At 45.7% G+C, this 25,319-nt stretch overlaps 1 protein-coding gene and 1 pseudogene across 2 annotated transcripts in view; one reads left to right on the top strand and one right to left on the bottom strand.

The window, feature by feature from the left end:
* Nucleotides 1–2,756, top strand: part of LOC309548379 (uncharacterized protein) — a gene marked incomplete at both ends in the record, with an annotated part of 186,587 nt that extends 183,831 nt beyond the window's left edge. Inside the window, 2 exon segments of the mRNA XM_082248320.1 lie at nucleotides 1,887–2,657; nucleotides 2,661–2,756. Of these exon segments, the coding sequence (XP_082104446.1) occupies nucleotides 1,887–2,657; nucleotides 2,661–2,756 (867 nt within the window).
* LOC309548382 overlaps nucleotides 1–25,319 on the bottom strand; it is a 482,992-nt pseudogene that overhangs the window by 411,506 nt on the left and 46,167 nt on the right. The window lies entirely within an intron of this gene.

Raw genomic sequence — 25,319 nt, 5'->3', positions numbered from 1 at the left:
AAGCTGGAGCGTCCTCTTCGGTGATGTCGGAGTCCCAGAATGCCCTGCACCGGCCCTGCTCCTCACTTCCGGTGCAGGTGCATTGACTGATGCTCATCTCCCAGGAGTCAATGCAAGGAGTAAGTGATGGCGTGGGCCGTGGCCACAGAGGGAGTAAGAAGAAGGACGGTAAGTATACCTGTATTTTCATTAAAAACAAGGTAAGTGAATAAAAAAAAACATTTAAATTATCCAATTCTTTTTCAGGTAAATTAAAGCAAGCGGACGGTCCAAAGTTCATTTTGAGGGTGGAACTCCGCTTTAAGTCTGCAATTTTTGGATTTTTAGACACACTTGCAAATAAAAACCCAAGCACATTCCCCCATCACTATGAAGCACATTTCTCTGAATGAGAACAAAGAATGAGATTCTCCTGCTGGAAATTAATAAACTGTCTATTTTACCAGCCAATGGGAATAATATAGTGTCCGCAGTAAAATAAAATATAACTATTTAAACCTCTATAATATTGTACATATTGTTTCTATATATTAGATATATTTATTAATGAATGTTCAAAAAGAAAAACTTTATTCAGTCATTTTTTTTTAAATAATTATTACTTTTATTTGTTTTTGTACAGGTGGATTTATGAACCTAGTTTTTGATCATTTTGGACTTCATCAATTCAGCTGAGCCATATGGGAAATGAGCCATATGTCCTAATCACAATTCACTGGAGGATTCACACAGGACACAAGTCATATCCATGTTCTAAAGGCATAAATGTTATGGATCTTCTTCAACATTGATTCAGCCTCAGAGGACAACAGGAGCAAAGTAATTTCAGTGTTCTGGAAGTGACAATGGCTTTACAGTAAAGTCCAACCCATGTATACATAGAAGAAGTCATTTCAGAAGATATTTATTGTTTGGAATGTGATAAACATTTTACAATGGAGGCAAAACATGTCACACACCAGGAGGTTTACAATGGAGAGAAGTCATATCAATGTTCTGAATGTGACAACGTTTTTACATCAAAGTTAAAGCTTATCACACACCAGAGGATTCACACTGGAGAGAAGCCATATCTATGTTTTGAATGTGACAAAGGTTTTACACATAAGTCACGTCTTATCACACACCAGATGATTCACAGTGGAGAGAAGTCATATCAGTGTTCTGAATGTGGCAAAGTGTTCTCAAGCAAGCAAGAACGTATCACACACCAGAGGGTTCACAGTAGAGATAAGCCATATCAGTGTTCTGAATGTGACAAAGCTTTTACACAGAAGTCAAATCTTATCACACACCAGATGATTCACAGTGGAGTGAAGCCATATCAATGTTCTGAATGTGGCAAAGCTTTTATACAGAAGTCACATCTTATCACACACCAGATGATTCACAGTGGAGAGAAGTCATATCATTGTTCTGAATGTGGCAAAGCTTTTACAACAAAGAGCTATCTTATCATACACCAGAGGGTTCACACTGGAGAGAAGCCATATCAATGTTCTGAATGTGGCAAAGCTTTTACAACAAAGAGCTATCTTATCATACACCAGAGGGTTCACACTGGAGAGGAGCCATATCTGTGTTCTGAATGTGTCAAAGCATTTACAACCAAGCAAGAACTTATCATACACCAGAGGGTTCACAGTGGAGAGAAGCCATATCAATGTTTTGAATGTGACAAAGCTTTTACACAGAAGTCACATCTAATCACACACCAGAGGATTCACAGTGGAGAGAAGCCATATCAGTGTTCTGAATGTGGCAAAGCTTTTACAACAAAGAATTATCTTATCATACACCAGAGGGTTCACAGTGGAGAGAAGCCATATCAATGTTTTGAATGTGACAAAGCTTTTAAAGGGAAGTCACATCTAATCACACACCAGATGATTCACAGTGGAGAGAAGCCATATCAGTGTTCTGAATGTGGCAAAGCTTTTACAAAAAAGTCAGATCTTACAGCACACCAGAGGATTCACAGTGGAGAGAAGCCATATCATTGTTCTGAATGTTGCAAAGCTTATACAAAGAAGTCAGATCTTACAGCACACCAGAGGATTCACACTGGAGAGAAGCCATATCAATGTTCTGAATGTGTCAAAGCGTTTACAACCAAGCAAGAATGTATCACACACCAGAGGGTTCACAGTGGAGAGAAACCATATCACTGTTCTGAATGTGACAAAGCTTTTACACAGAAGTCACATCTTATCAGACACCAGGTGATTCACACTGGAGAGAAGCCATATCAGTGTTCTGAATGTGGCAAAGATTTTACAACAAAGAGTCAACTTATCATACACCAGAGGGTTCACAGTGGAGAGAAACCATATCATTGTTCTGAATGTGACAAAGCTTTTACACAGAAGTCATATTTTATCACACACCAGAGGATTCACAGTGGAGAGAAGTCATATCATTGTTCTGAATGTGGCAAAGCTTTTACAACAAAGAACTATCTTATCATACACCAGAGGGTTCACACTGGAGAAAAGCCACATCGGTGTTCTGAATGTGGCAAAGCTTTTACAACAAAGAGCTATCTTATCATACACCAGAGGGTTCACACTGGAGAGAAGCCATATCAGTGCTCTGAATGTGGAAAAGCTTTGACAAAGAAGTCAGATCTTACAGCACACCAGAGGATTCACAGTGGATAGAAGCCATATCAATGTTCTGAATGTGGCAAAGCTTTTACACAGAAGTCAAACCTTATCAGATACCAGAGGATTCACACTTGGGAGAAGACATTTTAGTGCTGTGAATGTGACAAAGCTAATGTTGGGCTAATCTATCACCAGAGGATTCACAAGCTTTAGCTGCAGAGAGGAAATTCTGGAAAAAAGGGGGATATTAAAGGACTTAATATAAACACAAACTAACATCTGTGAACAAACAGGAATATAATGGATGGATGCATTGAGTTTAGTGCTTATGTCTATCAGAAACACACCTAAAAGGCCTGTGAATATTTTACTGTTTGACCTTTTTTTCAAATAAGCACCAATGATTGAACTGTTTTCCTCACAATTCTCATCTTCATCATTTTTTTGACTGAAAAACAACAAATCTACAGACATGATAACAGGTGATAAAACGATGTTGCAGAGGGAACTCTGGGAATGATAATGACAGATTGCATTACACATTAAGTTAGCAGACTTCCTGCTGTTGGTCTTATGTATGAATTGTGTTCTGATATTTACTGTCCTGCTATAAAAGGTGTAAATGATTGCCCGCATCTTTCCTGTAGTAGCCGGGACTACAATCTCATATTAGGCATGTTAGGATGGGTACCTACCCAAGTGTTTCCCTTTTTTGGATTTGGGAGAAACATTTCACATGGTTTCTTAAATTCCATTAATGATACTGCCAAGGGAAGTCTCACTTACTTCACTGACAATAGGAGAGCCAATCACAGGCCAGTAACATTTCATGGTTTATCAATGTAATTGCAGAATGTTTAATCTGCATTGGTCCAATGGATTTCTTGTCCCTCTGGATAACAGTGGCTTCTTGCATGGAAGGCGCACCCTAAAATGTCTTCTCTTGAATTCCACCCATAGCTATACTTTAGGTCATGTCGTCCCTCCCATATCTGTAAGGGAAAGCCTCATTTTCTCCCAATGCTCCCCTGGCCTTCCAGTGAGAAGAAACATTTTCTCTGGAGTGGAAATGTTTTATGCAGTGATTAGAGTTGAGCGGACACCTGGATGTCCGTGTTCGGCGGGTTCGGCCGAACTTTAAAAAAAAGTCCGGGTCCGTGTCCCAGACTTTTGCCGAACTTTTCCCGGACACCGAACCCCATTGAAGTCAATGGGGACCCGAACTTTCAGGCACTAAAATGCCTCTAAAACACCAATGGAAAGGGTTAGAGTGCTGCAAATGGCAGCAAAACGTAGTTAAGAGCATGGCAAGTGCTCTGCAAACAAATGTGGATAGGGAAATAACTTAAAACAACAAAAAAAACAGAAAAATAAAACAGTGTTCTTCATCTCCGAAGGACGAGGCCCATATGGAGTAGGAGGAAGGTTGAGGTGGTGGTGGATGTGGCGGTGTCATAGGCGTGTGCACAGGGTGTGCCGGGTGTACCTGGGCACACCCTAATCACCTAGGGCACATAGCATTATCGCTCTGTTTGCCAGTGAGGAGATGGGAAAGATCTCCCTCGGACCTGCTCTGCTCTATTTCTCTTTGCCAGCAGGGAGAGTAATGTATTGGGGCCATGTACATGTAGGAAAACACATGCATGTGTATTTAATATAATATAATGCAATAGGCTGCGCACACCTATGGGCGATGTAGGTGGAAGCGGCGGTGGAGGAGGACCAGGGCCGAATTAAGAGCATCATGGGCTTGGTGCTGAGGATTTTGAAGGGCCTTAAGGGCCGTGCCTTGGCATGCACCCGGAGGAGGAAGGGTGCAGCCATGCATGCCTAATTCAACATGGGATGCTGTCTCTGAAACCCATAAACACATCCATGCATCGGCAACTGTCCCTCCTTGTCCGGCCTTCGTGCTGTGTGGGGAGGTTCTGAGGGAGCTGCCTGGGGAAGCGAGCATAGAAGCCAGACTTCTGTGTTTACAAGTGACAGAAGAGCGGTAACAGTGAATATGGCCAACCCGGGGCCTATATAAAAGGTAGGGGCCTGGAGCTGCAGCTCCAATAGCCCCTACGTTAATCTGGCCCTGAGGAGGAGGACGAGGTAGCCAACACTGCTTCTTTTCACAAATTTTAAATGAGGGTACACCCCAAAAGAGTGAGAAAGAGCAAAAATGGAACAATGGGTGGGTAAGGTCGGTATCCATCGCTATTCTGCACAAGGTACGGAAAAGTCCAGTGGGATCCATGCCTGGTTCATTTTAATGAACGTGAGCTTGTCCACATTGTCTCTGGACAGGCGGCTGCGCTTGTCTGTGATAACGCCCCCAGCCGTGCTAAATACCCGTTCAGATAATACACTGGCTGCAGGGCACGCCAGCACCTCCAAGGCGTAAAGGGCAAGCTCAGGCCATGTGCCCAACTTGGAGACCCAGAAGTTGAAGGGGGCAGACCCCTCATTCAGTACGTCTAGGCGTGTGCACACATACTGCTCCACCATGTTGGTAAAATGCTGCCTCCTGCTAAGACGTTCCATCTGAGCTGCTGGTGCTGCTGTTTGTTGTGGCGTGCTGACAAAGCTTTTCCACATTTCGGCCATGCTAACCCTGCCTTCTGAGGTGCTGGCGGTGCCCTGGTTGCATTGGCGACCTCTTCCTCCTCCTCCTTCTCCTCCTCCTCCTCTGCCTTGTGCTTCCACTGTGGCCCCGCTGCCAGGTGGGAATGCCAGCAGCATGGCGTCTACCAGCGTGCGCTTGTACTTGCGCATCTTGCGATCGCGCTCCAGTGAGTGAATTAAGGACGGTACGTTGTCCTTGTAACGGGGATCCAGCAGCGTGGCCACCCAGTAATCAGCACAAGTTAGAATGAGGGCAACTCGGCTGTCGTTGTGGAGACACTGCAGCATGTAATCGCTCATGTGTGCCAGGCTGCCCAGAGGCAACGAAAGGCTGTCCTCTGTGGGAGCTGTATCGTCCGTGTCCTCTGTATCCCCCCAGCCACGCACCAGTGATGGCCATGAGCTGGCCTGGGTGCCACCCTGCTGTGAACATGGTTCCATCTCCTCCTCCAGCTCCTCCTCCTCCTCATCCTCCTCATCCTCCAGAACTGTGCCCCTGCTGGACAATTGTGTCCCTGGCGTTTGTGTGTGCAGGAACCCACCCTCGGAGCCCCTTGCGAATGACTACCCTGAAAGCCTTGGAAATGTTACCTCCTCATCCTCCTCCTCCTCCTCATCCTGTGCCACATCCTCTTCCATCATCGCCCAAATTGTTTTTTCAAGGAGGCATAGAAGTGGGATAGTTAAGCTGAGAACGGCGTCATCGCCACTGGCCATGTTGGTGGACTACTCAAAACAGCGCAACAAGGCACACAGGTCTCCCATGGAGGCCCAGTTATTGGTGGTGAAGTGGTCCTGTTCCGCAGAGCGACTCACGCGTGCATGCTGCAGCTGAAACTCCACTATGGCCTGCTGCTGCTCGCACAGTCTTTGCAGCATGTGCAAGGTGGAGTTCCACCTTGTGGGCACGTCACATATGAGGCGGTGAGCAGGAAGGCTGAAGTTACGCTGCAGCGCTGACAGGCGAGCAGCAGCAGGGTGAGAACGCCGAAAGTGTGCACAGACGCACCACCAAATTCAGCACATGCGCCAGGCAAGGGATGTGCGTCAAACCGGCTAGGCCCAGAGCTGCTATGAGATTTCGCCCGTTATCGCACACCACCAGGCCGGGCTTGAGGCTCGCTGGCAGCAACCACTCATTTGTCTGCTGTTCCATGCTCCTCCACAACTCCTGCGCGGTGTGTGGTTTGTCCTTCAAACAGGCAAGTTGTAAAACTGCCTGCTGTCGTTTACCCCTGGCCGTGCTGAAGTTGGTGGTGAAGGTGTTACGCTGTCCGGATGAGGAGGCGGTAGAGAATGAGGAAGCGGAGTAGGAGGAGTTAGGAACAGGAGGCAAACTGAAGCGCCCTGCAATCCTCGGTGGTGGAGGATATGCGCCAAATTGCTATCCGCCTCAGGCCCATCCGCCACTGCATTTACCCAGTGTGCCGTTAGGGAGATATAACGCCCCTGACCGTGCTTACTGGTCCACGTATCGGTAGTTAGGTGGACCTTGCCAGAGATGGCGTTGCGCAGTGCACACCTGATTTTTTCCCCCACTTGGTTGTGCAGGGAAGGGATGGCTTGCCTGGAAAAGTAGTGGCGGCTGGGCATGACGTACTGTGGGACAGCCACCGACATAAGGTTTTTAAAACTGTGCGTCTCCACCAGACGGAATGACAGCATTTCAAAAGCCAAGAATTTTGAAATGCTGGCATTCAGGGCCAGGGATCGCGGGTGGGTAGGGGGGTACTTCCTCTTCCTCTCAAGTGTTTGGGAGATGGAAAGCTGAACGCTTCCACGGGACATTGTGGAGATGGTTGGTGACCCAGGTGGTGGTGTTGCTGACAGATCCTCTGTTTGCGGGGTGGCAGGTGCCGGTATCACTACAGATGTGGCTGGAGCGGCCGAGACTGCAGCAGAAGAGGATGCAGGATGAGCCAGAGACGTTTCTTGGTTTTGAAGGTGTCTACTCCACTGCAGCTCGTGCTTTGTACTTAGATGCCTGATCATGCAGGTTGTGCTCAGGTTGAGAAGGTTTATGCCTCGCTTCAGGCTCTGATTGCACAGGGTGCAAACCACTCGTGTCCTGTCATCAGCACATTTTCTAAAGAACTTCCACGCTAGAGAACTCCTTTGAGCTGACTTTGGTGCGCTCGTTCCCTTGCTGCGTTGGGCAGTAGCGGGCGTAGTGTCTAGGGCACGGCCGCTCCGCTTCTGCACCCTGCTCCCTCTTCTGCTGTGCTGGTGGCTCTGTGCGACCACCGCCTCTTCCTCCAAACTACTCAGGTCACCTGCATGACCTTCATTCCATGTGGGGTCGAGGACCTCATCGTCCTCCACATCATCTTCCACCCAGTCTTCACCCCTGCCCTCCTTGTCGGTCTCCACAATGCTGAACGCCACAGCAGTTGGCACCTGCGTTTCGTCATCATTGGAGACGTGCTGCGATGGTCCTTGCATGTACTCATCTTGAGAAATAAGTGGTTGGGCATCGCCGCACTCAATCTCTTCAACTTCTGGGGCAGGGCTAGCTGGATGGCCCTGGGAAACCCTGCTGACAGAGTCCTCAAAAAGAAGAAGAGACTGCTGTATGGCTTGGGGCTCAGACTGCTTGCCTGATTTGCAAGGGGGTGTGGTGAAAGACGGTTGGACATTGGCTGCAGGTGCCAACTCTGACCTTTCTGCAGTAGACTGGGTGGGAGACAATGTGAAGGAACCGGAGGCACTGTCAGCAACCCAATCTACTATCGCCTGTACTTCTTCAGGCCTCATCACGTCTAGAGGCGCATGATGCCCTACCAAATACTGATGCAGGTTCTGTCACCTACTCACACTTGTGGAAGGTGTTTCACTTGTGCGTGTAGCTGGCACAGATCGACCACGTCCTCTCCTTGCAACAGGAGCTCTACCAGCAGCACCACGACCCAGGCCACGGCCCCTATTTGGCGGTCTCCTCATATTTCTGTAATTTATGATCTTGCCCTAGAAAGGTGTTTATTGAATAGCGGAACAAAACAACAACAGTATCGCATGGGTGTATCTCACAGTCAAATATGCAAACTATGCCGCAATTTAATGTTTTTTACCCCAAAAGGGTGTATATTGAATAGCGGAATAGGAAAAAGGATAAAAAAACGGTGTATCTCACACGTACAAACACAGACTAGGCCCGGATTCAAATTTTTTGTACCCTAAAGGGAGGATGAGGAAGAGGAGTAGGAGGAGTTGGGAACAGGAGGCAAACTGAAGCGCCCTGCAATCCTCGGCGGTAGAAGGAGATGCGCCAAACCAATTTAAAAAGGTGTATCTCACATGTACCGGTACAGACTATCCCGCAATTTAATTTTTTACACTCAAACAGGGTGTATATTGAATAGCGGAATAGGACAAATTTTACGAAACGGTGTATCTCACACGTACAAACACCAACTAGGCCCCGATTACAATTTTTTGTACCCTAAAGGGAGGATGAGGAAGAGGAGTAGGAGGAGTTGGGAACAGGAGGCAAACTGAAGCACCCTGCAATCCTCGGCGGTAGAAGGAGATGCGCCAAACAAATTTAAAAAGGTGTATCTCACATGTGCCGGTACAGACTATCCTGCAATTAAATTTTTTACAAAAAACAGGCAGCACCCTCAAATCTTCAGAAGTATGAGATGAACCCCAAACACTTGGAAAGCTGGATCTCTCCCACACGTACCAACACAGACTATCCCCCAATTTAACTGATCCCCAAAGGTTTTTGATTAAATAGCGGAATAGAAAATATGATCCAAAAAAGTGTATGTATCTCACACGTACACAACCACACTAGGCCCCAATTACTATTGTTTGTACCCCTAAAAGGATGGATGAGGAGTAGGGGAAGTATGGAACAGGCAGCACCCTCAAATCTTCAGAAGTATGAGAGGAACCCCAAAAACTTGGAAAGGTGGATCTCACACGTACCAACACAGACTATCCCCCAATTTAACTGATCCCCAAAGGTTTTTGATTAAATAGCGGAATAGAAAATATGATCAAAAAAAGTGTACGTATCTCACACGTACACAACCACACTAGGCCCCAATTACTATTGTTTGTACCCCTAAAAGGCTGGATGAGGAGTAGGGGGGAGTATGGAACAGGCAGCACCCTCAAATCTTCAGAAGTATGAGATGAACCCCAAACACTTGGAAAGGTGGATCTCTCCCACACGTACCAACACAGACTATCCCCCAATTTAACTGATCCCCAAAGGTTTTTGATTAAATAGCGGAATAGAAAATATGATCCAAAAAAAGTGTATGTATATCACACGTACACAACCACACTAGGCCCCAATTACTATTGTTTGTACCCCTAAAAGGCTGGATGAGGAGTAAGGGGGAGTATGGAACAGGCAGCACCCTCAAATCTTCAGAAGTATGAGATGAACCCCAAACACTTGGAAAGGTGGATCTCTCCCACACGTACCAACACAGACTATCCCCCAATTTAACTGATCCCCAAAGGTTTTTGATTAAATAGCGGAATAGAAAATATGACCCAAAAAAGTGTATGTATCTCACACGTACACAACCACACTAGGCCCCAATTACTATTGTTTGTACCCCTAAAAGGATGGATGAGGAGTAGGGGGAGTATGGAACAGGCAGCACCCTCAAATCTTCAGAAGTATGAGATTGTAATGTTCTGGTACCTCTGGTACCCTTGTTTCCATATTTCTCTTATACTAATTGCGTCCCATCTTGCTATTCAAAAGACGCATACACCTTTAAGACCGGATGACATCATTGCTGAGCGCCGCTATGAGCGGCTATTTCAATCGCCGGCTTTCTCTCACTCATTGCTCGTTCAAACCACATGTTCACCGCACCTTCTCCTGTGAAGTCAGAGCTGCTGGCATTTCCCTTTGCTGAACTGAAGCCGGAACCTAGCTACCGATCCGTATCTCGCTATGGGATCACCTCTCACTAACGGACTCTGATACTACTAACCTATCTAAGTGATAAGTACCCCGCAGGGGATTCCTTACTAACTACACTCCTACTGTCATCTACTACAAATACCAGGACTATCTGTATCTATCTGTTTCCTATCATCTGCATAGACTGTTAGCTCTTGGGACTACCTTCAACTATCCTTGCACTAGGTTACTCTGTCTAAGTATACTCCATCTGTGTCCTCTCACCATCTGCACTATACTTGACATCAGAACCTATCTGCTTATTATCATCACCTGCAACTCTCCTACTACTACTCCTAAGTGCTCACCATACAATAGCCTGTCTCTCATCTATACATTCTCATATATTCTATCCCTCCATTAAACATCTGATTGAGTATATGTATATTGCATAACAGGCTGTGCACTGTGATGAAGTCATGAGAGTTGGATATGTTTGTTCAACAGAATCTCTACAAGGCTACTGAGTGTAATAATTCTGCAGCTGTAAATCCATCCACTAACAAAAACGCATGAACGTTACAGAGATGAACCCCAAACACTTGGAAAGGTGGATCTCTCCCACACGTACCAACACAGACTATCCCCCAATTTAACTGATCCCCAAAGGTTTTTGATTAAATAGCGGAATAGAAAATATGATCCAAAAAAGTGTATGTATATCACACGTACACAACCACACTAGGCCCCAATTACTATTGTTTGTACCCCTAAAAGGCTGAATGAGGAGTAGGGGGGAGTATGGAACAGGCAGCACCCTCAAATCTTCAGAAGTATGAGATGAACCCCAGAAACTTGGAAAGGTGGATCTCACACGTACCAACACAGACTATCCCCCAATTTAACTGATCCCCAAAGGTTTTTGATTAAATAGCGGAATAGAAAATATGATCAAAAAAAGTGTATGTATCTCACACGTACACAACCACACTAGGCCCCAATTACTATTGTTTGTACCCCTAAAAGGATGGATGAGGAATAGGGGGAGTATGGAACAGGCAGCACCCTCAAATCTTCAGAAGTATGAGATGAACCCCAAAAACTTGGAAAGGTGGATCTCACACGTACCAACACAGACTATCCCCCAATTTAACTGATCCCCAAAGGTTTTTGATTAAATAGCGGAATAGAAAATATGATCCAAAAAAGTGTATGTATCTCACACGTACACAACCACACTAGGCCCCAATTACTATTGTTTGTACCCCTAAAAGGATGGATGAGGAGTAGGGGGAGTATGGAACAGGCAGCACCCTCAAATCTTCAGAAGTATGAGATTGTGTTCACTGTACCCCACAAAGATTGTGTTCACTGCACCCCACAAAGATTGTGTTCACTGCACCCCACAAAGATTGTGTTCACTGCACCCCAAAAGGATTGTGTTCACTGCACCCCAAAAAGATTGTGTTCACTGCACCCCAAAAGGATTTTGTTCACTGCACCCCAAAAAGATTGTGTTCACTGCACCAAGATTGTGTTCACTGCACCCCACAAAGATTGTGTTCACTGCACCCCAAAAAGATTGTGTTCACTGCACCCCACAAAGATTGTGTTCACTGCACCCCAAAAGGATTTCGTTCACTGCACCCCAAAAAGAATGTGTTCACTGCACCAAGATTGTGTTCACTGCACCCCACAAAGATTGTGTTCACTGTACCCCACAAAGATTGTGTTCACTGCACCCCAAAAAGATTGTGTTCACTGTACCCCAAAAAGATTGTGTTCACTGCACCCCAAAAAGATTGTGTTCACTGCAGCCCACACACAGCAAAATGGATGTGGATCACTGACACTTGCCTATCTCCTATCCCACACCACACAGCAATATCGATTGTAGTTTGTAGAACACACTTTTCCTAAAAATCAGCAGACTCTATCCCTAACAGGATTTATAAGATCGTAGATCGGGACTGCACCCCACCCCACACAGCAATATCGATTGTAGTTTGTAGAACACACTTTCCCTAAAAATCAGCAGACTCTATCCCTAACAGGATTGATAAGATCGTAGATCGGGACTGAGTGCAGACCCCACCCCACACAGCAATATCGATTGTAGTTTGTAGAACGCACTGTCCCTAAAATCAGCAGACTCTATCCCTAACAGGATTGATAAGATCGTAGATCGGGTGACTGCAAACCCCACCCCACACAGCAATGTCGATTGTAGTTTGTAGAACGCACTGTCCCTAAAATCAGCAGACTCTCTCCCTAAAATGCCTACAACTCACCCTGCCTAATACACTCCGACCTGTCCCTCAATTCTATCCGGACACAAATGTTTTTTTTTTCCTGTCTGTCCCTAATCAGCAGCCAGCACGTATGTGTGCTCTCTCCCTGATCTAAGCAGCAGAATGACACCGTAGCGGCGCTGCCTCGAACTTATAAAGACTTGGTCACATGCTTCAGATGGCCAATCACAGCTACTGATACATTTGTAGGCATGGCTGGGATGGCTTAAGGCACACCAGTTAAACGCTTGTTGATTGGCTGTTGAAAGCCCGCCATGAAAAGCGCGCCAAAGCATGCAAAACCCGGAAATAAAACGACCGAACACGGATTTTTACCCGAATATACAGTAAAGTGTCCGTGTCCGTGTTCGGGTAAAAAAAATCCAGTTATTCGGTACGAACACAAATAATACAGTCCGTGTTCGCTCAACATTAGCAGTGATCCCTTTGGGGAATCTAAGATAAGTAATATGAACCAGTGTACTGGAGTCATGGATCAGATAACCAATGAGACCATTGATGTGATAGCAGAGCTGACAGCAGAAGTGTCTCCATCACCTAAGGTGGTGTCACAGAACTGCATGGCTGCTGACTATCTCTCGGAAGCCCAAGGTGGAGTCTACAATCTGGTGTCACATAGAGAGTGTTGTACATTTATATTAACTGTATAGACGCAAGCCTCTTGTGGGATTTATAGGGCATTAATTACAACATAATTAAAAGTTACTACAAAAGCCTTATTAGTACGATGCATGTAAAAGAAACATTCATGCTCATAAAAAATAACAAAGTGGTTGCAAGTAATAATATGGATGAATGTACAGAAATAACCACATTTATCTGTCCTAAGGACTAGTGTGGACAGAGAAAAGTATTTTATCTGAGCACGAATGTTTCTTTTACATGCATCGTACTAATAAAGCCTTTTGTAGTAACTTTTAATTTTGTTGTAATTAGTGCCCTAAAAAATCTCCCTAGAGGGTTATTTCTATACAGTTCAGTTACAGGGGATGTGGGCATTGCTATCTATCCCCTCCTAACAGCAATCTGTACCTCACTATACATTTATTTTATATCATGAGGATCTCAGAAGGAGACATCTACACAAGGTAAAGGAGATCCAACTGTCACCTGGATGGAGGAAGTGGAATCCATTTTCTTGGATGGGTTTAGTTGGAACTTGGTTGAGTAATATGGGGGGGTTGTTTCTGAAGCCTTTAGTTACAATTATAGTTTTGATAATAATTTTATACATTGCTGATGTTGTTTCTTTATTTTGCATTTATACTCACATCGTTAAATTCACATTATAGGCCTGAGGATTAGTTAAAACCCCAAACATTATATATTTTGTGAAATCAGAGACCCAGGAGAATAAAATGGGGGTAGTTGCAATTTTTTATGTCACACAATATTAGCACAGATGTTTATCAAATGCATTTTTTCCATAAAAATACAGTAAGGGTAATTTTAGGGCACACAAATAAACTTATGACATCATTTCTTTGGTAAAATATAACAGATGAGGTTGTGTTGAGCAAGTAAATATCAGACACGTCAAGCTTTAAAAATTGTGCATCCTTGGTGACAAACTTCAGTACCTACAAATGTCCCATAGGTGACGCTTTAAAAACCTTTACAGGTCATCAGTATAAATAGTTATCCATGAATGATGTCCCTAGAGTTATTCCTCTCACTCTGGTGTGTGCAGCGATATGTAAGATGTGTCGTGTGATTGTTGTTTTCCTACATAACCGCACCCAGCACTGACATTTGCATATGTATATGGGAACTGGGGGTATAAAATTGTTTTATGGTTTGTTTGTTTTTTATTTGCAGTGTTTTACTTAAATTTTTTAAACTTTAGTTTAGTTGTTCTCCTTCAGGTCCTCTAACCTTATAGATGGTGACATGGAATTGTTGTGTGGGAATGAGCAGGAGGGGCTCGGGGTTATCTTGTACCCAATGAGCTTGTTATGGATAAAAGATGAAAGTATCTTCTGGGAATTTACAGGGATTTGGATGTTTAGAGAGTAACATGAGTGAGCGGGGCTGGTATTAATGAGGGGCGTGTCATATGGTAATCAGTTTCTTAGCATATCCTTGAAATGTAAACAATCTATCTCTTTTCTTCTGTTGGTAAAGTGTCACATATATATTGTAGCACCACCCCCTAAGGAGCTGCTGATTAGATTATTGGGTCTACGTCCTGCCTACCAACCCCTGGAATTGGCTCGAACCCTCCCTAGGCACAACTGACACGAAACGGGACTACAATACCAAATGGCTACAGGAGAACACAATTCAGGATATATCACCCCAATAAGTAATAATAACTTGTTACCTTTCTCCAGCCGCAGTCCCTCTGGGTGACACAAGGTGCAACACACAGACTTTTGCTTAACCAAAGTATCTTTACTGAGAATTAAAGTACAAGTTGACTCCATAAGACATCACAAGAGTCAACTAAGAAAGATAAAGTTAGTGTCACAATAATAAACAATATGATTAAGATAGCTATTTTTGTATACTTATGCAACTAAAAGATAACTCATAAGCTTTCTTTTACCCAATTCAGACTACACTTTACACGCATCTAGTCTCTTGTATCAGGTAGGCAGAACCTATTTGAATCCCACACACACAGTTCCTTCCATTTGGTTTGGAATCTTCGCTAGCAATCGTTGGTGCACAAGCTATTTGTAATCCAAAAGTAAGGATATATAGTCAAAAAGGGTGAGAAAAAAAAGGTTACAATCACCCGCAATGTTACTGCGTAATTGGGTGTATGAATCTTCTTAGTGGTGCATATATAGGCCCCTGACACCTTATGTACTTGTGTTTAAATGCTTAGTCTCCTAGAAGGTGCACTAGGCCGCTGAGTATACTGCGTACTATCTGAAGTATAGTTAGCACCGGCTAAAGTTACTTTCTTCCAAGCGAGAATCAGATTTGGGCATGTGCCCTGCTCACCAAACAGCCTCTTTCTTCAGGAGCTCTCCACCTCCGATTTCTGTCACCAGCCGCGCTTGTGGTTAGATATGGGCGACACCAGTCTCTGCAGAGCATCGATGGGCTCTCTGGCTCCTTTACTGAAGATGAAACGCTTCCACTCAGTCACTTCAGGCCCAGGCTTCAGGCCTAGTCCGCAGCATCAGCCCACAGCACTTGCTTCCTTCTAGGTGTTGTGTGAGGAGACAAGAGACAGAGCCTGGCTCCTCCCTTCCTTTATAAAGCCTCCCCCAAAAGGCTGTGCGGTGAAGCAATGCACCCTGGTATTCCAACGGAATTCTGGATATTGTAGTATAAAAGAACTTCTGATGAAAATCACCAAACTGCAGTGTGGCAGTTTGGCCACTAGATGGAGCCGAGTTCCTGAAAATGTCCAGCAGCAGTCTTTTACAACTTGTATAAGGGGAGACCCCGCTACACACTCCCCCCACTTGAAAACTTTGGTCCCCAAAGATAACGACAGTATGTATCCTGTCACATACGTTGGAAAAAAACAATTAACTCATGCACAATGGTAAACCATGTCCCTTATCAGAAGCAGAGTTCAAACCCAACAACTGCACATTAAAACACAGGGCCGACAGCGACAGCGACAGCGGAACCTCCCACCAATTGTTGGGGGAGGGAAGGTGGTTCTGTTCACAAACCCCCGACACTTGAGTGGCTTGTACAGATGTGCCTGGGGTGAGCTAGGGTTGTCCTCCACTAAATCTGCAGTGGAAGAACTAGGCTGATCAAGAGTTCTCTTAGAAGTAAGGACAGCTTCTTCCGAGCATGTCCCCAACTGGTCGTAAGTTAGTCTTTTGGGTGGGTGAATGACTCTTCTTTCCCTCTGTTCTTTGGGAGTCACAATCTTAGAAGTGCTGGGGATTCTTCAAGAGCTTCCTCCTCTTGTCCCAACGCATTGGACTCTGGGGTTTCAAAAGCAGTTAATTCTTCTTCAGAGAAAGGTGCAACCTCCTCCTCAGGATCTTCACCATCAGCTACTTCATCTGTAAGCATGTGGAAAGGCACAAATTCAGGAGCTTCTGCCCGAAGGGTTCCTCTTTCAACCAATTCGGATGAAGACAGGTACGCAGTCGTGGGTTCTGGTAACTGGGATGACCACATCCAATCAGGTACCTCCTCTTCATCTTCCAGATCTTCAATTGGAGAATCTCCATCCCTCACATCTGGAAATGCTGTTAGAGATCTGGTGACTGGCCTGTGCCCTTGAGACGTTGAAGGGACTTCATGTGAGACTGGGTCAGGAGGAAGGCGAACTGCTTCTGAGAGAGGTAATAGGTGGTTCCTATGCCAAGTCTTTAGTGGGCCCACTCTCCCTTCCGGCCTAATCTGATACACAGGAAGGTTTGGCAGCTGCTTACAGATGACATAGGGCTGGGATTTCTAACGGTCAGCCAACTTGTTTTTCCCAGAGATACCCAAGTTCCTCAACAACATTTTATCCCCTGGCTGCAGATCCTGGATCCTAACTTTCAGGTCAAAGTTTCTTTTATTCCTCAGCCCCCGTTGATCAGATGAGACTTGGGCTTTTTTGTAGGCCGTTCTTAGACTCTTCCTCAACCGGTCCACATACCCCTTGTGAGATGCTGCTGAGGTGTGATCAGGTGATATGCCGAAAGCCAAGTCAACTGGCAGCCGAGCCTCACATCCGAACATTAATCGGTATGGGGAGTATCCTGTAACATCACTGACAGTACTATTGTAGGCATGTACGATGGCAGCTACATGTTTACTCCAGTGCTGTTTCTTTTCTGAGCTCAGGGTCCCCAACATGTTCAAAAGAGTCCGGTTAAACCGTTCAGGCTGAGCATCCCCTTGTGGGTGGTAGGGAGTAGTCCTAGTCTTTTGGATGCCTAACAAGTCTAACAACTTCTTAATCAGCTGGCTTTCAAAGTCTCTTCCCTGATCTGAATGGAGGCGTTGCGGTAAACCATAGTGCACAAAGAACTTTTCCACTAATACTTTGGCCACTGTTGTGGCTTTCTGGTCTTTTGTTGGAAACGCTTGGGCGTATCTGGTAAAATGATCTGTTACCACAAGGAGATTCCCTTGACCACTCATGTCAGGCTCTAGGCAGAGGAAATCAATGCACACCAGTTCCATAGGCCCCTGACTTTGTAGATGGCCCATTGGGGCTGCTTGACGTGGCAAAGTTTTCCTCTGGATGCAGCGAACACAAGAATGACAGTATCCTTCAACTTCACCCTGCATACAGGGCCAGTAAAACCTGTCTCTCACAAGCTGGAAAGTCCTTTCAGGCCCCAGATGACCATGATTGTCATGGAGAGCAGCCAAGACTCCTTCCCGGTATTTAGGTGGCAGGAACAGTTGCCACTTCTCTTCCAGATCATCAGAGGGGCCCCTTTGGTAGACCACCCCTTGACATATCTGTAGCCGGTCCCATTCTTTATGCAACAATCGGGCTTCCCGAGGGGAGTCTGTTAGAAGCAGCTCAGGGCGCTGAGTCTCCATGGCTTCCAGCAAAAGTTTCCCCAAACAGTCTTTTAACTGTTCCTTCCTCAAGTCCCCTTTTGATAGCCTAGGCAAACCTTCTTCTTCAACCTGGGTCACCCTGCAATAGCACCTGGGTACTCCAGCAGCTGAGACCCCAATCTCTTCAGCTCTTGATCCTCCACTGGATCGAAATTTCGTTCCCTGACATAGGGCGTGCACTCCCTCCGAGGTTGAGTGGGCCCATTCTTCAGTAGGATCGTTGGGGGCAGGAGACCTTCTGGAGAGGGCGTCTGCATCCCTATTCCCAACTCCTGGTCGGTATTTTAAACTGAACATAAAGCTAGAGAGAGGGGCTAACCACCTATGGCCAGTAGCGTCCAGTTTGGCAGTGGTCAGCAGGTAGGTAAGTGGATTATTATCCGTTTTGACTATGAATTTTGCGCCATATAAGTAATCTCTCAGTTTGTCTACTACAGCCCACTTCAAGGCCAGGAATTCAAGCTTGTGTGTGGGGTAATTCCTCTCGGAAGGTATCAGACTTCTGCTCACATAAGCAACGGGCCGCAGGTGACCGTCATGCTCCTGGTACAACACCCCACCTAGCCCATCTCTGCTGGCATCGACATGTAGTTCGTAGGGTTTTGAGGAGTCTGCGTAGGCCAACACAGGGGCCGTGGTCAGGCTCTTCTTCAACTGAATGAAGGCTTCCTCACATCGTGAGGTCCACTGATCCTGAATAGATTCCTTAGGCTTTCTAGGCCCCATGGCGGGTTTCACTGGTTTGACTAGTTCTGGAACATCATCTTCCCCTTCGGTTCTGAGTAATTCAATGAGGGGTCGGGCAATTTTGGCAAACCCTTCCACAAATCTCCTGTAATAGGAGCAGAAACCCAGGATTGATCGGAGCTCAGTCACATTTGTAGGCCTCAGCCAGAAAGTAACAGCATCCAGCTTCTCTGGGTCGGTGACACTCCTTCTGCAGACACAATGTGACCCAGGTAATGGACCGAGGACTGGTAAAACTGGCACTTCTCCGGAGAAAGTCTCAGGCCTTCTTCATATAACCTCTTGAGGACCTTTTCCAACCTCTCTTCATGCTCTTCTAGGGTTCTGCCGAACACAATAACATCGTCCAAGTATACCAGTACCTCTATCAGGTTCATATCCCCAACGGTTCTCTCCATCAATCTTTGGAAGGTGGCTGGGGCTCCTGACAGCCCTTGAGGCATGCGGTTAAACTCAAAGAACCCCACGGGGGTGATGAAGGCTGTCTCCTCCCTATCCTCAGGGTGCATGGGGATCTGGTAGTATCTACTTTTCAAGTCCATCACACTGAACCACTTGGCCCCTGACAAGCTTTGTAAAGCGTCTTCAATCCGGGGGGGTGGTATACTGGTCTGGAATGGTCCTTCTGTTCAGTGTTCGGTAGTCGATACAGAGCCTCAGGGCTCCAGTTTTCTTCCGGACTACCACTATTGGAGAAGCGTACGGGCTCCTGGATTCTCGGATAATCCATGTTCTCTTGAGTTCCCCCAACTGCTCCCGTAAATCTTCTAAGTCACCCAAGGGAACCCGTCGGACTCTCTCCCGAAAGGGTTTATCTTCATGTAGGCGGATCTTATGGGTGGCACTCTTTGCACACCCCACATCAAATTCATCTCTAGAGAATATTCCTTTCCATCGAATCAGTTGGGCCCTGGCTCTCTTCTTCCCTTCCGGTGGGAGGGCTGTATTTCCAGAGCAGAGCTCCTCTATGGTGATTTCGCCCCCGTCTTCCCTCTTCAAATCCAATGGGGCAACTGGGGTGGCCGGGTTCACCTGGCCCAACAGCACCCTGGCAGGCACCTTCACTGGAGTAGTAGCAGTATTTCTGACACTCACCAAAACCTTTCCATGACTTTTCTGTAATGCCTTCAATGGGATCACTTCGGGGATCACTTCTATCCCTTTCTGTGCCTCCGATGGGCCTGATTCAAGAACCATGAAAAGGGCCTGGCTGCTTCCAAGTGAGCTTGACAGAAGCCCTCAAGCAGGCCACCTCTCCTGGCTGCAACACCTTCTCTGTTTTATCCAGCTTCCAGATCTTTCCAACTCCTTCGGCAGGGGCCTTCTGTTTCAGTCCTAGACATTGATAGGCCTGCCTTAACATGGGATGAACTTTCAGAGTTGGGGCGTCCTGTCCCTGGACTAGTTGTGTCAGCAATCGCCTGACTAGGTCAGTGTTGGTCCCTATAATGAGGGAACTCTTATTGGCCCCTGGTGGGCGAGGGCATACCACTGCTAACTTATCGAAGGTTTCAGCTTTCCCGGCCAAGGAGGGGTCAAAAGTTAACTTGATTGGCAAATACCCGTCATAGGGAAAACTTTGTGTTCCAATACCCCATATCTCCAGGTCTTCCAACCTCTGCAGGGGCAGATGTTTGAGGTGTCTATCGTAGAAATCCCTATACAGGAGAGTCACCTGGGCTCCTGTGTCCAGTAAAACCTTTGTTTAAATTCCTTCCACTTGAATTGAGACTACAGGGGAAGGCCCCACTAGCTTGACAGGAAATTCTTTTAGAGTAGCCCTTCTGCCTGGCTCAGCTATCTGCACCGGTACTCCTTTCCTTTTTGAGTTTCTACCGGGCCTCATCTCCTCCCGGGCCTGGTGTGCATTGATTTCCCACCTCTTATCGGCCCAAGTCGTGGAATGAGAGGCAGTTAAAGAGGGCTTTACTGCATGACTGTGGCTCTTGAATTTAAGGGATCTCTTGGAGTCCGTTAAAACTGTTGGGCGCCCGGTTGACTCCTTCACCGGAGCCCTCTGAAATTTTCCGCCGGCTTGCCGTGTTTGGAGGCAGCCTCTTCTGGACTGGGACATACTCCTCTGACATGCCCTACTCCTCCACAATTGAAACAGGTTATCAGCCTCCCAGGTTTCTGTTCTGGTTCAACACTGGAACTAGGGTGTTTAGCAGGCTTCTCTTCTGTGTTTCTATTGGATAGAGCAGATGCCTGACTGTTCAGGATGGATACCATTTCCATTAGCTGTGACACCTGAGTCTTTAAGAGCTCGACTTGTGAGTCGCCTTCTTCTGCACTTATCACTCTAACTCGGGCGGCTGTTTCCCATTCTTGGCTCTTCCTTTTGTTATCCAACATGACTTCTTCTTCCTGGACCATCCTGATCAGATCAGGGTACTCCAGAATGCCACCGTCCTGGCGAGTTCGCAAAAGTATAGCAATATGGTCTAGAGGTTGAGCTCCCCTCGGCACCTGTTGTGCTCGAGTCTCATCCACCTTCCGGGGATCCAACCCCTTTTTTAACAGAATCTGATGTATGATCCTATCTAAACGCCCGATGAATTCAAACAATTTTTCTCCTTCCCTCTGGTAACAGTGCTCCAGTTGGTAAAGAAGTTCAGTAACCTTTTCTGTCCGGCCAAACACATCTTGTAGAATATCCAGATAGTCTTGTGCAGTACAATCCTTCTTGCTCAGCTTGAGGTTGCGTACGGCCTCCAATGCAGGCCCCTTCAAACTCTCTGTGATTCGCTGTTTCCTATGCTGTTCTGGTATCTCCCACTCCTCCAGGGCCTGAGTAGCATTATCTAGCCACTCCTTGAACCCATCTTCCACTGAAGGTACAGGTTGCTTCCCAGAAAAAGTCCTGAGTTTCCTGTATCCAGCCATCAGATAGTTTGGAGGATCCTTGTTACATTTGGCTACTATTTCCCCGAGGACAGCGCATAGTTCTGAGCTAAGGATAGTCAAAGGTGGTGCCCTGAATCCTTCCTTTTGGGCACTTTCTTCTGTGCTCAGTCCCCCTGTAGTAGTGGGTATAGGGTCTTCATCTGAACCTTCTGGATGTATCAGGAATAACTCTACTTGATCTGTAGTTTTTATGCTGGTGCCCTTGAAGTGATCTGGGACCCCCTTCTTCCATTCACACAATGAATGTGAATGGAAACTTTTTCACACAGGAAAAAGAGGAGGAGGAGTATGTCTTTACGTCAAGAATAATGTAAAGGTGATTGAGAGGAGTGACATTACGGAAGGGATGAGTATGGAGTTAGAATCCGTATGGGTAGAACTCCATAGAGAAGGAGAAAAGGGAAAAGTAATTGTAGGGGTTTGCTATAGGCCACCTAAACAAGGGGAGGAGGTAGAGCAGGAATTTTTAGCACTTTTGGGTAAAGTGGCAAAGCTAGGATCAGTCATCATATTGGGGGACTTCAATTATCCCAACATTGACTGGGGAGAGGGGACTACACACTCACATAAGGGCCGTCTATTCACGGAAACCTTACAGGATAATTACATTTCACAGTTGGTGGATTCTCCTACTAGAGAAAACGCAATCCTGGATCTATTGATCACTAATGACCCAGACCTAATCTCGGAGGTAGGAGTCCAGGACAACTGGGCTCTAGCGATCACAGGATGATCACATTTAGCGTAAATAACAATATAGCAAAGCAAGTGGGGAACATAAGAACCCTTAACTTCAGAAGGGCAGACTTTCCAAAATTGTACTCATTGATGGAAAGGGTAAACTGGGACCGAACCCTGGGATCCCTGTCCACAGAGGAAAAATGGGAATGCTTTAGGTACATATTAAGCAAAGGCATCTTGCAGTGCATTCCTATGGGAAATAAATTTAGAAGAGACAAAGCCAAACCTGGCTGGCTAAACCGTAGCGTTAAAAAACTTATTAGGGGAAAAAAATTGGCCTTCAGGAAATATAAATCAGAGGGCACAGTATTGGCGTTCGACCAATACAAGGAGGCAAATAGGAAGTGTAAACACGAAATCAAGATGGCTAAAATCAACTTTGAGAGACAAATAGCGGAGGATAGTAAAAAAAACCCAAAGAAATTCTTTAAATATATCAACAGCAAAAAAACTAGGGCAGAGCATATTGCACACATAATTAACGATGATGGGAGGATGGTTACAGAGGACACTGAAAAAGCAACCGTGCTGAATGCTTTTTTCTCGTCAGTCTTTACACAGGAATCGGAGGGGTACACTGACCATGACTGTATGGTTAGTAGTAATACACAGGATTTGCCACTATGGCTAACAGAGGGTGAAATCAGGGAAAGGCTGGATAAACTTAACACAAACAAATTACCAGGCCCGGATGGCGTACACCCGAGAGTACTCAAGGAACTCAGTAAGGTTATATCCAGACCACTGTTCCTGATCTTTGCGGACAGTATTAGGACAGGAGATGTACCAGGGGAGTGGAGGAAAGCAAACGTTATTCCGATATTCAAAAAGGGTCAGAGGCATATACCGGGAAATTATAGGCCTGTCAGTCTGACATCAGTAGTATGTAAACTTCTGGAGGGGATGATAAGGGACTATATCGTAGAGTTTGCTAAGGACAACAGCATCATCAGTAGTAACCAGCACGGGTTTACAAATGGGCGTTCTTGTCAAACCAATCTCTTAACATTCTACGAGGAGGTGAGCTGTGAGCTAGATAGGGGCAGACCAGTGGATGTGGTGTACTTGGATTTTGCTAAGGCGTTTGATACAGTTCCCCATAAGCGATTAATTTATAAGATAAGGTCTGCAGGTATCGACAGCAGGGTTTGTGCTTGGATACGGAACTGGCTAAAAGGGCGTGTCCAAAGGGTGGTAATAAACAGCGCATACTCAGACTGGTCTGAGGTAGTAAGCGGGGTCCCCCAAGGCTCAGTCCTAGGACCAACCTTGTTCAATTTATTCATAAACAGCATTGAGGACGGGATCAGTAGTTCAACATAAGTTTTTGCAGATGACACAAAATTAGGCAGAGCAATAACAGCACAGCATGAAGCAGATGTCCTACAGAATGACCTGGACAAAATAACGGAGTGGGCAACGACATGGCAAATGAGGTTTAACGTGGAGAAATGTAAGGTTTTGCACTTGGGGACTAGAAACATAAAAGCACAATACACGTTAGGAGGGGAACCCTTGGGAGAATCAAAAATGGAGAAGGATCTGGGAGTCTTGGTTGATGATAGACTAGGCAACAGCATGCAATGTCAATCGGCAGCTGCCAAGGCTAGCAGAATATTAGCATGCATAAAGAAAGGGATGTATTCCAGAGATAAGACTATAATCCTTCCACTTTATAAAACTCTGGTCCGACCGCATCTGTCCAGTTCTGGTCACCAGTCCTCACAAGGGATGTGTTGGAGCTGGAGAGGGTCCAGAGAAGGGCAACTAAACTAATTAGGGGATTGGAGGACCTTGATTATGAGGAGCGTATGCAATCGCTTGATTTATTCTCCCTGGAGAAGAGACGCCTGAGGGGGGACATGATAGCAATTTTTAAATATCTCAATGGGGATCTAAGCTTAGAAAAAAAGCTGTTCAGTCGAAGGGATTGCATGAGGACTCGGGGGCATACAATGCGATTAGAGGAGAAGCGTTTTAATCTCAGGCAACGTGGGGGGTTCTTTACTGTTAGGGCTACAAGATTGTGGAATTCTCTACCACAAGAGGTGGTTTCTGCGGGAAGTATGGTGGCTTTCAAAAGACTACTAGACGTACATCTCAAGGATCAGAACATTCAAGGGTATGCGAGAGGATTACAGCCACACACACCTACACAGGTTGAACTGGATGGACTATAGTCTTTATTCAACCTCACCTACTATGTAACTATGTAACTATGTAACAATGCATAGGTGCATTAATTGGTGGTATCTGTCCTCATGTCAATCACCCAGGGTTTCCTGTCCTTGGAGTATGTTCTCAGAACTGAGAGTAGTTGCTCCTCTGTCCAGTTCTCTCCTTTGATTTCAATCACCAGACCATTGGCGATAAGGACATTTTCTTCTGCGTACTACCGGGCTGCAGCGGTAGGGTCCATTTCTGTGTGAACAGGAATTTTGTCACTGAGAGGGAACTGTTGCAGGACCGTAGAAATCCCGGACGAGCCCCCACGTGTAGCACCACCCCCTAAGGAGCTGCTGATTAGATTATTGGGTCTAAGTCCTGCCTACCAACCCCTGGAATTGACTCGAACCCTCCCTAGGCACAACTGACACGAAATGGGACTACAATACCAAAGGGCTACAGGAGAACACAATTCAGGATATATCACCCCAATAAGTAATAATAACTTGTTACCTTTCTCCAGCCGCAGTCCCTCTGGGTGACACAAGGTGCAACACACAGACTTTTGCTTAACCAAAGTATCTTTACTGAGAATTAAAGTAAAAGTTGACTCCATAAGACATCACAAGAGTCAACTAAGAAAGATAAAGTTAGTGTCACAATAATAAACAATATGATTAAGAAAGCTATTTTTGTATACTTATGCAACTAAAAGATAACTCATAAGCTTTCTTTTACCCAATTCAGACTACACTTTACACGAGTCTAGTCTCTTGTATCAGGTAGGCAGAACCTATTTGAATCCCACACACACAGTTCCTTCCTTTTGGTTTGGAATCTTCGCTAGCAATCGTTGGTGCACAAGCT

The sequence above is a fragment of the Pelophylax lessonae genome, assembly GCF_965119305.1.
Source record: "Pelophylax lessonae genome assembly, chromosome: 2".
NCBI lineage: Eukaryota > Metazoa > Chordata > Amphibia > Anura > Ranidae > Pelophylax > Pelophylax lessonae.
Note: the sequence above shows the minus strand (reverse complement) of the source record. Positions and strands in the feature narration are given on the sequence as shown.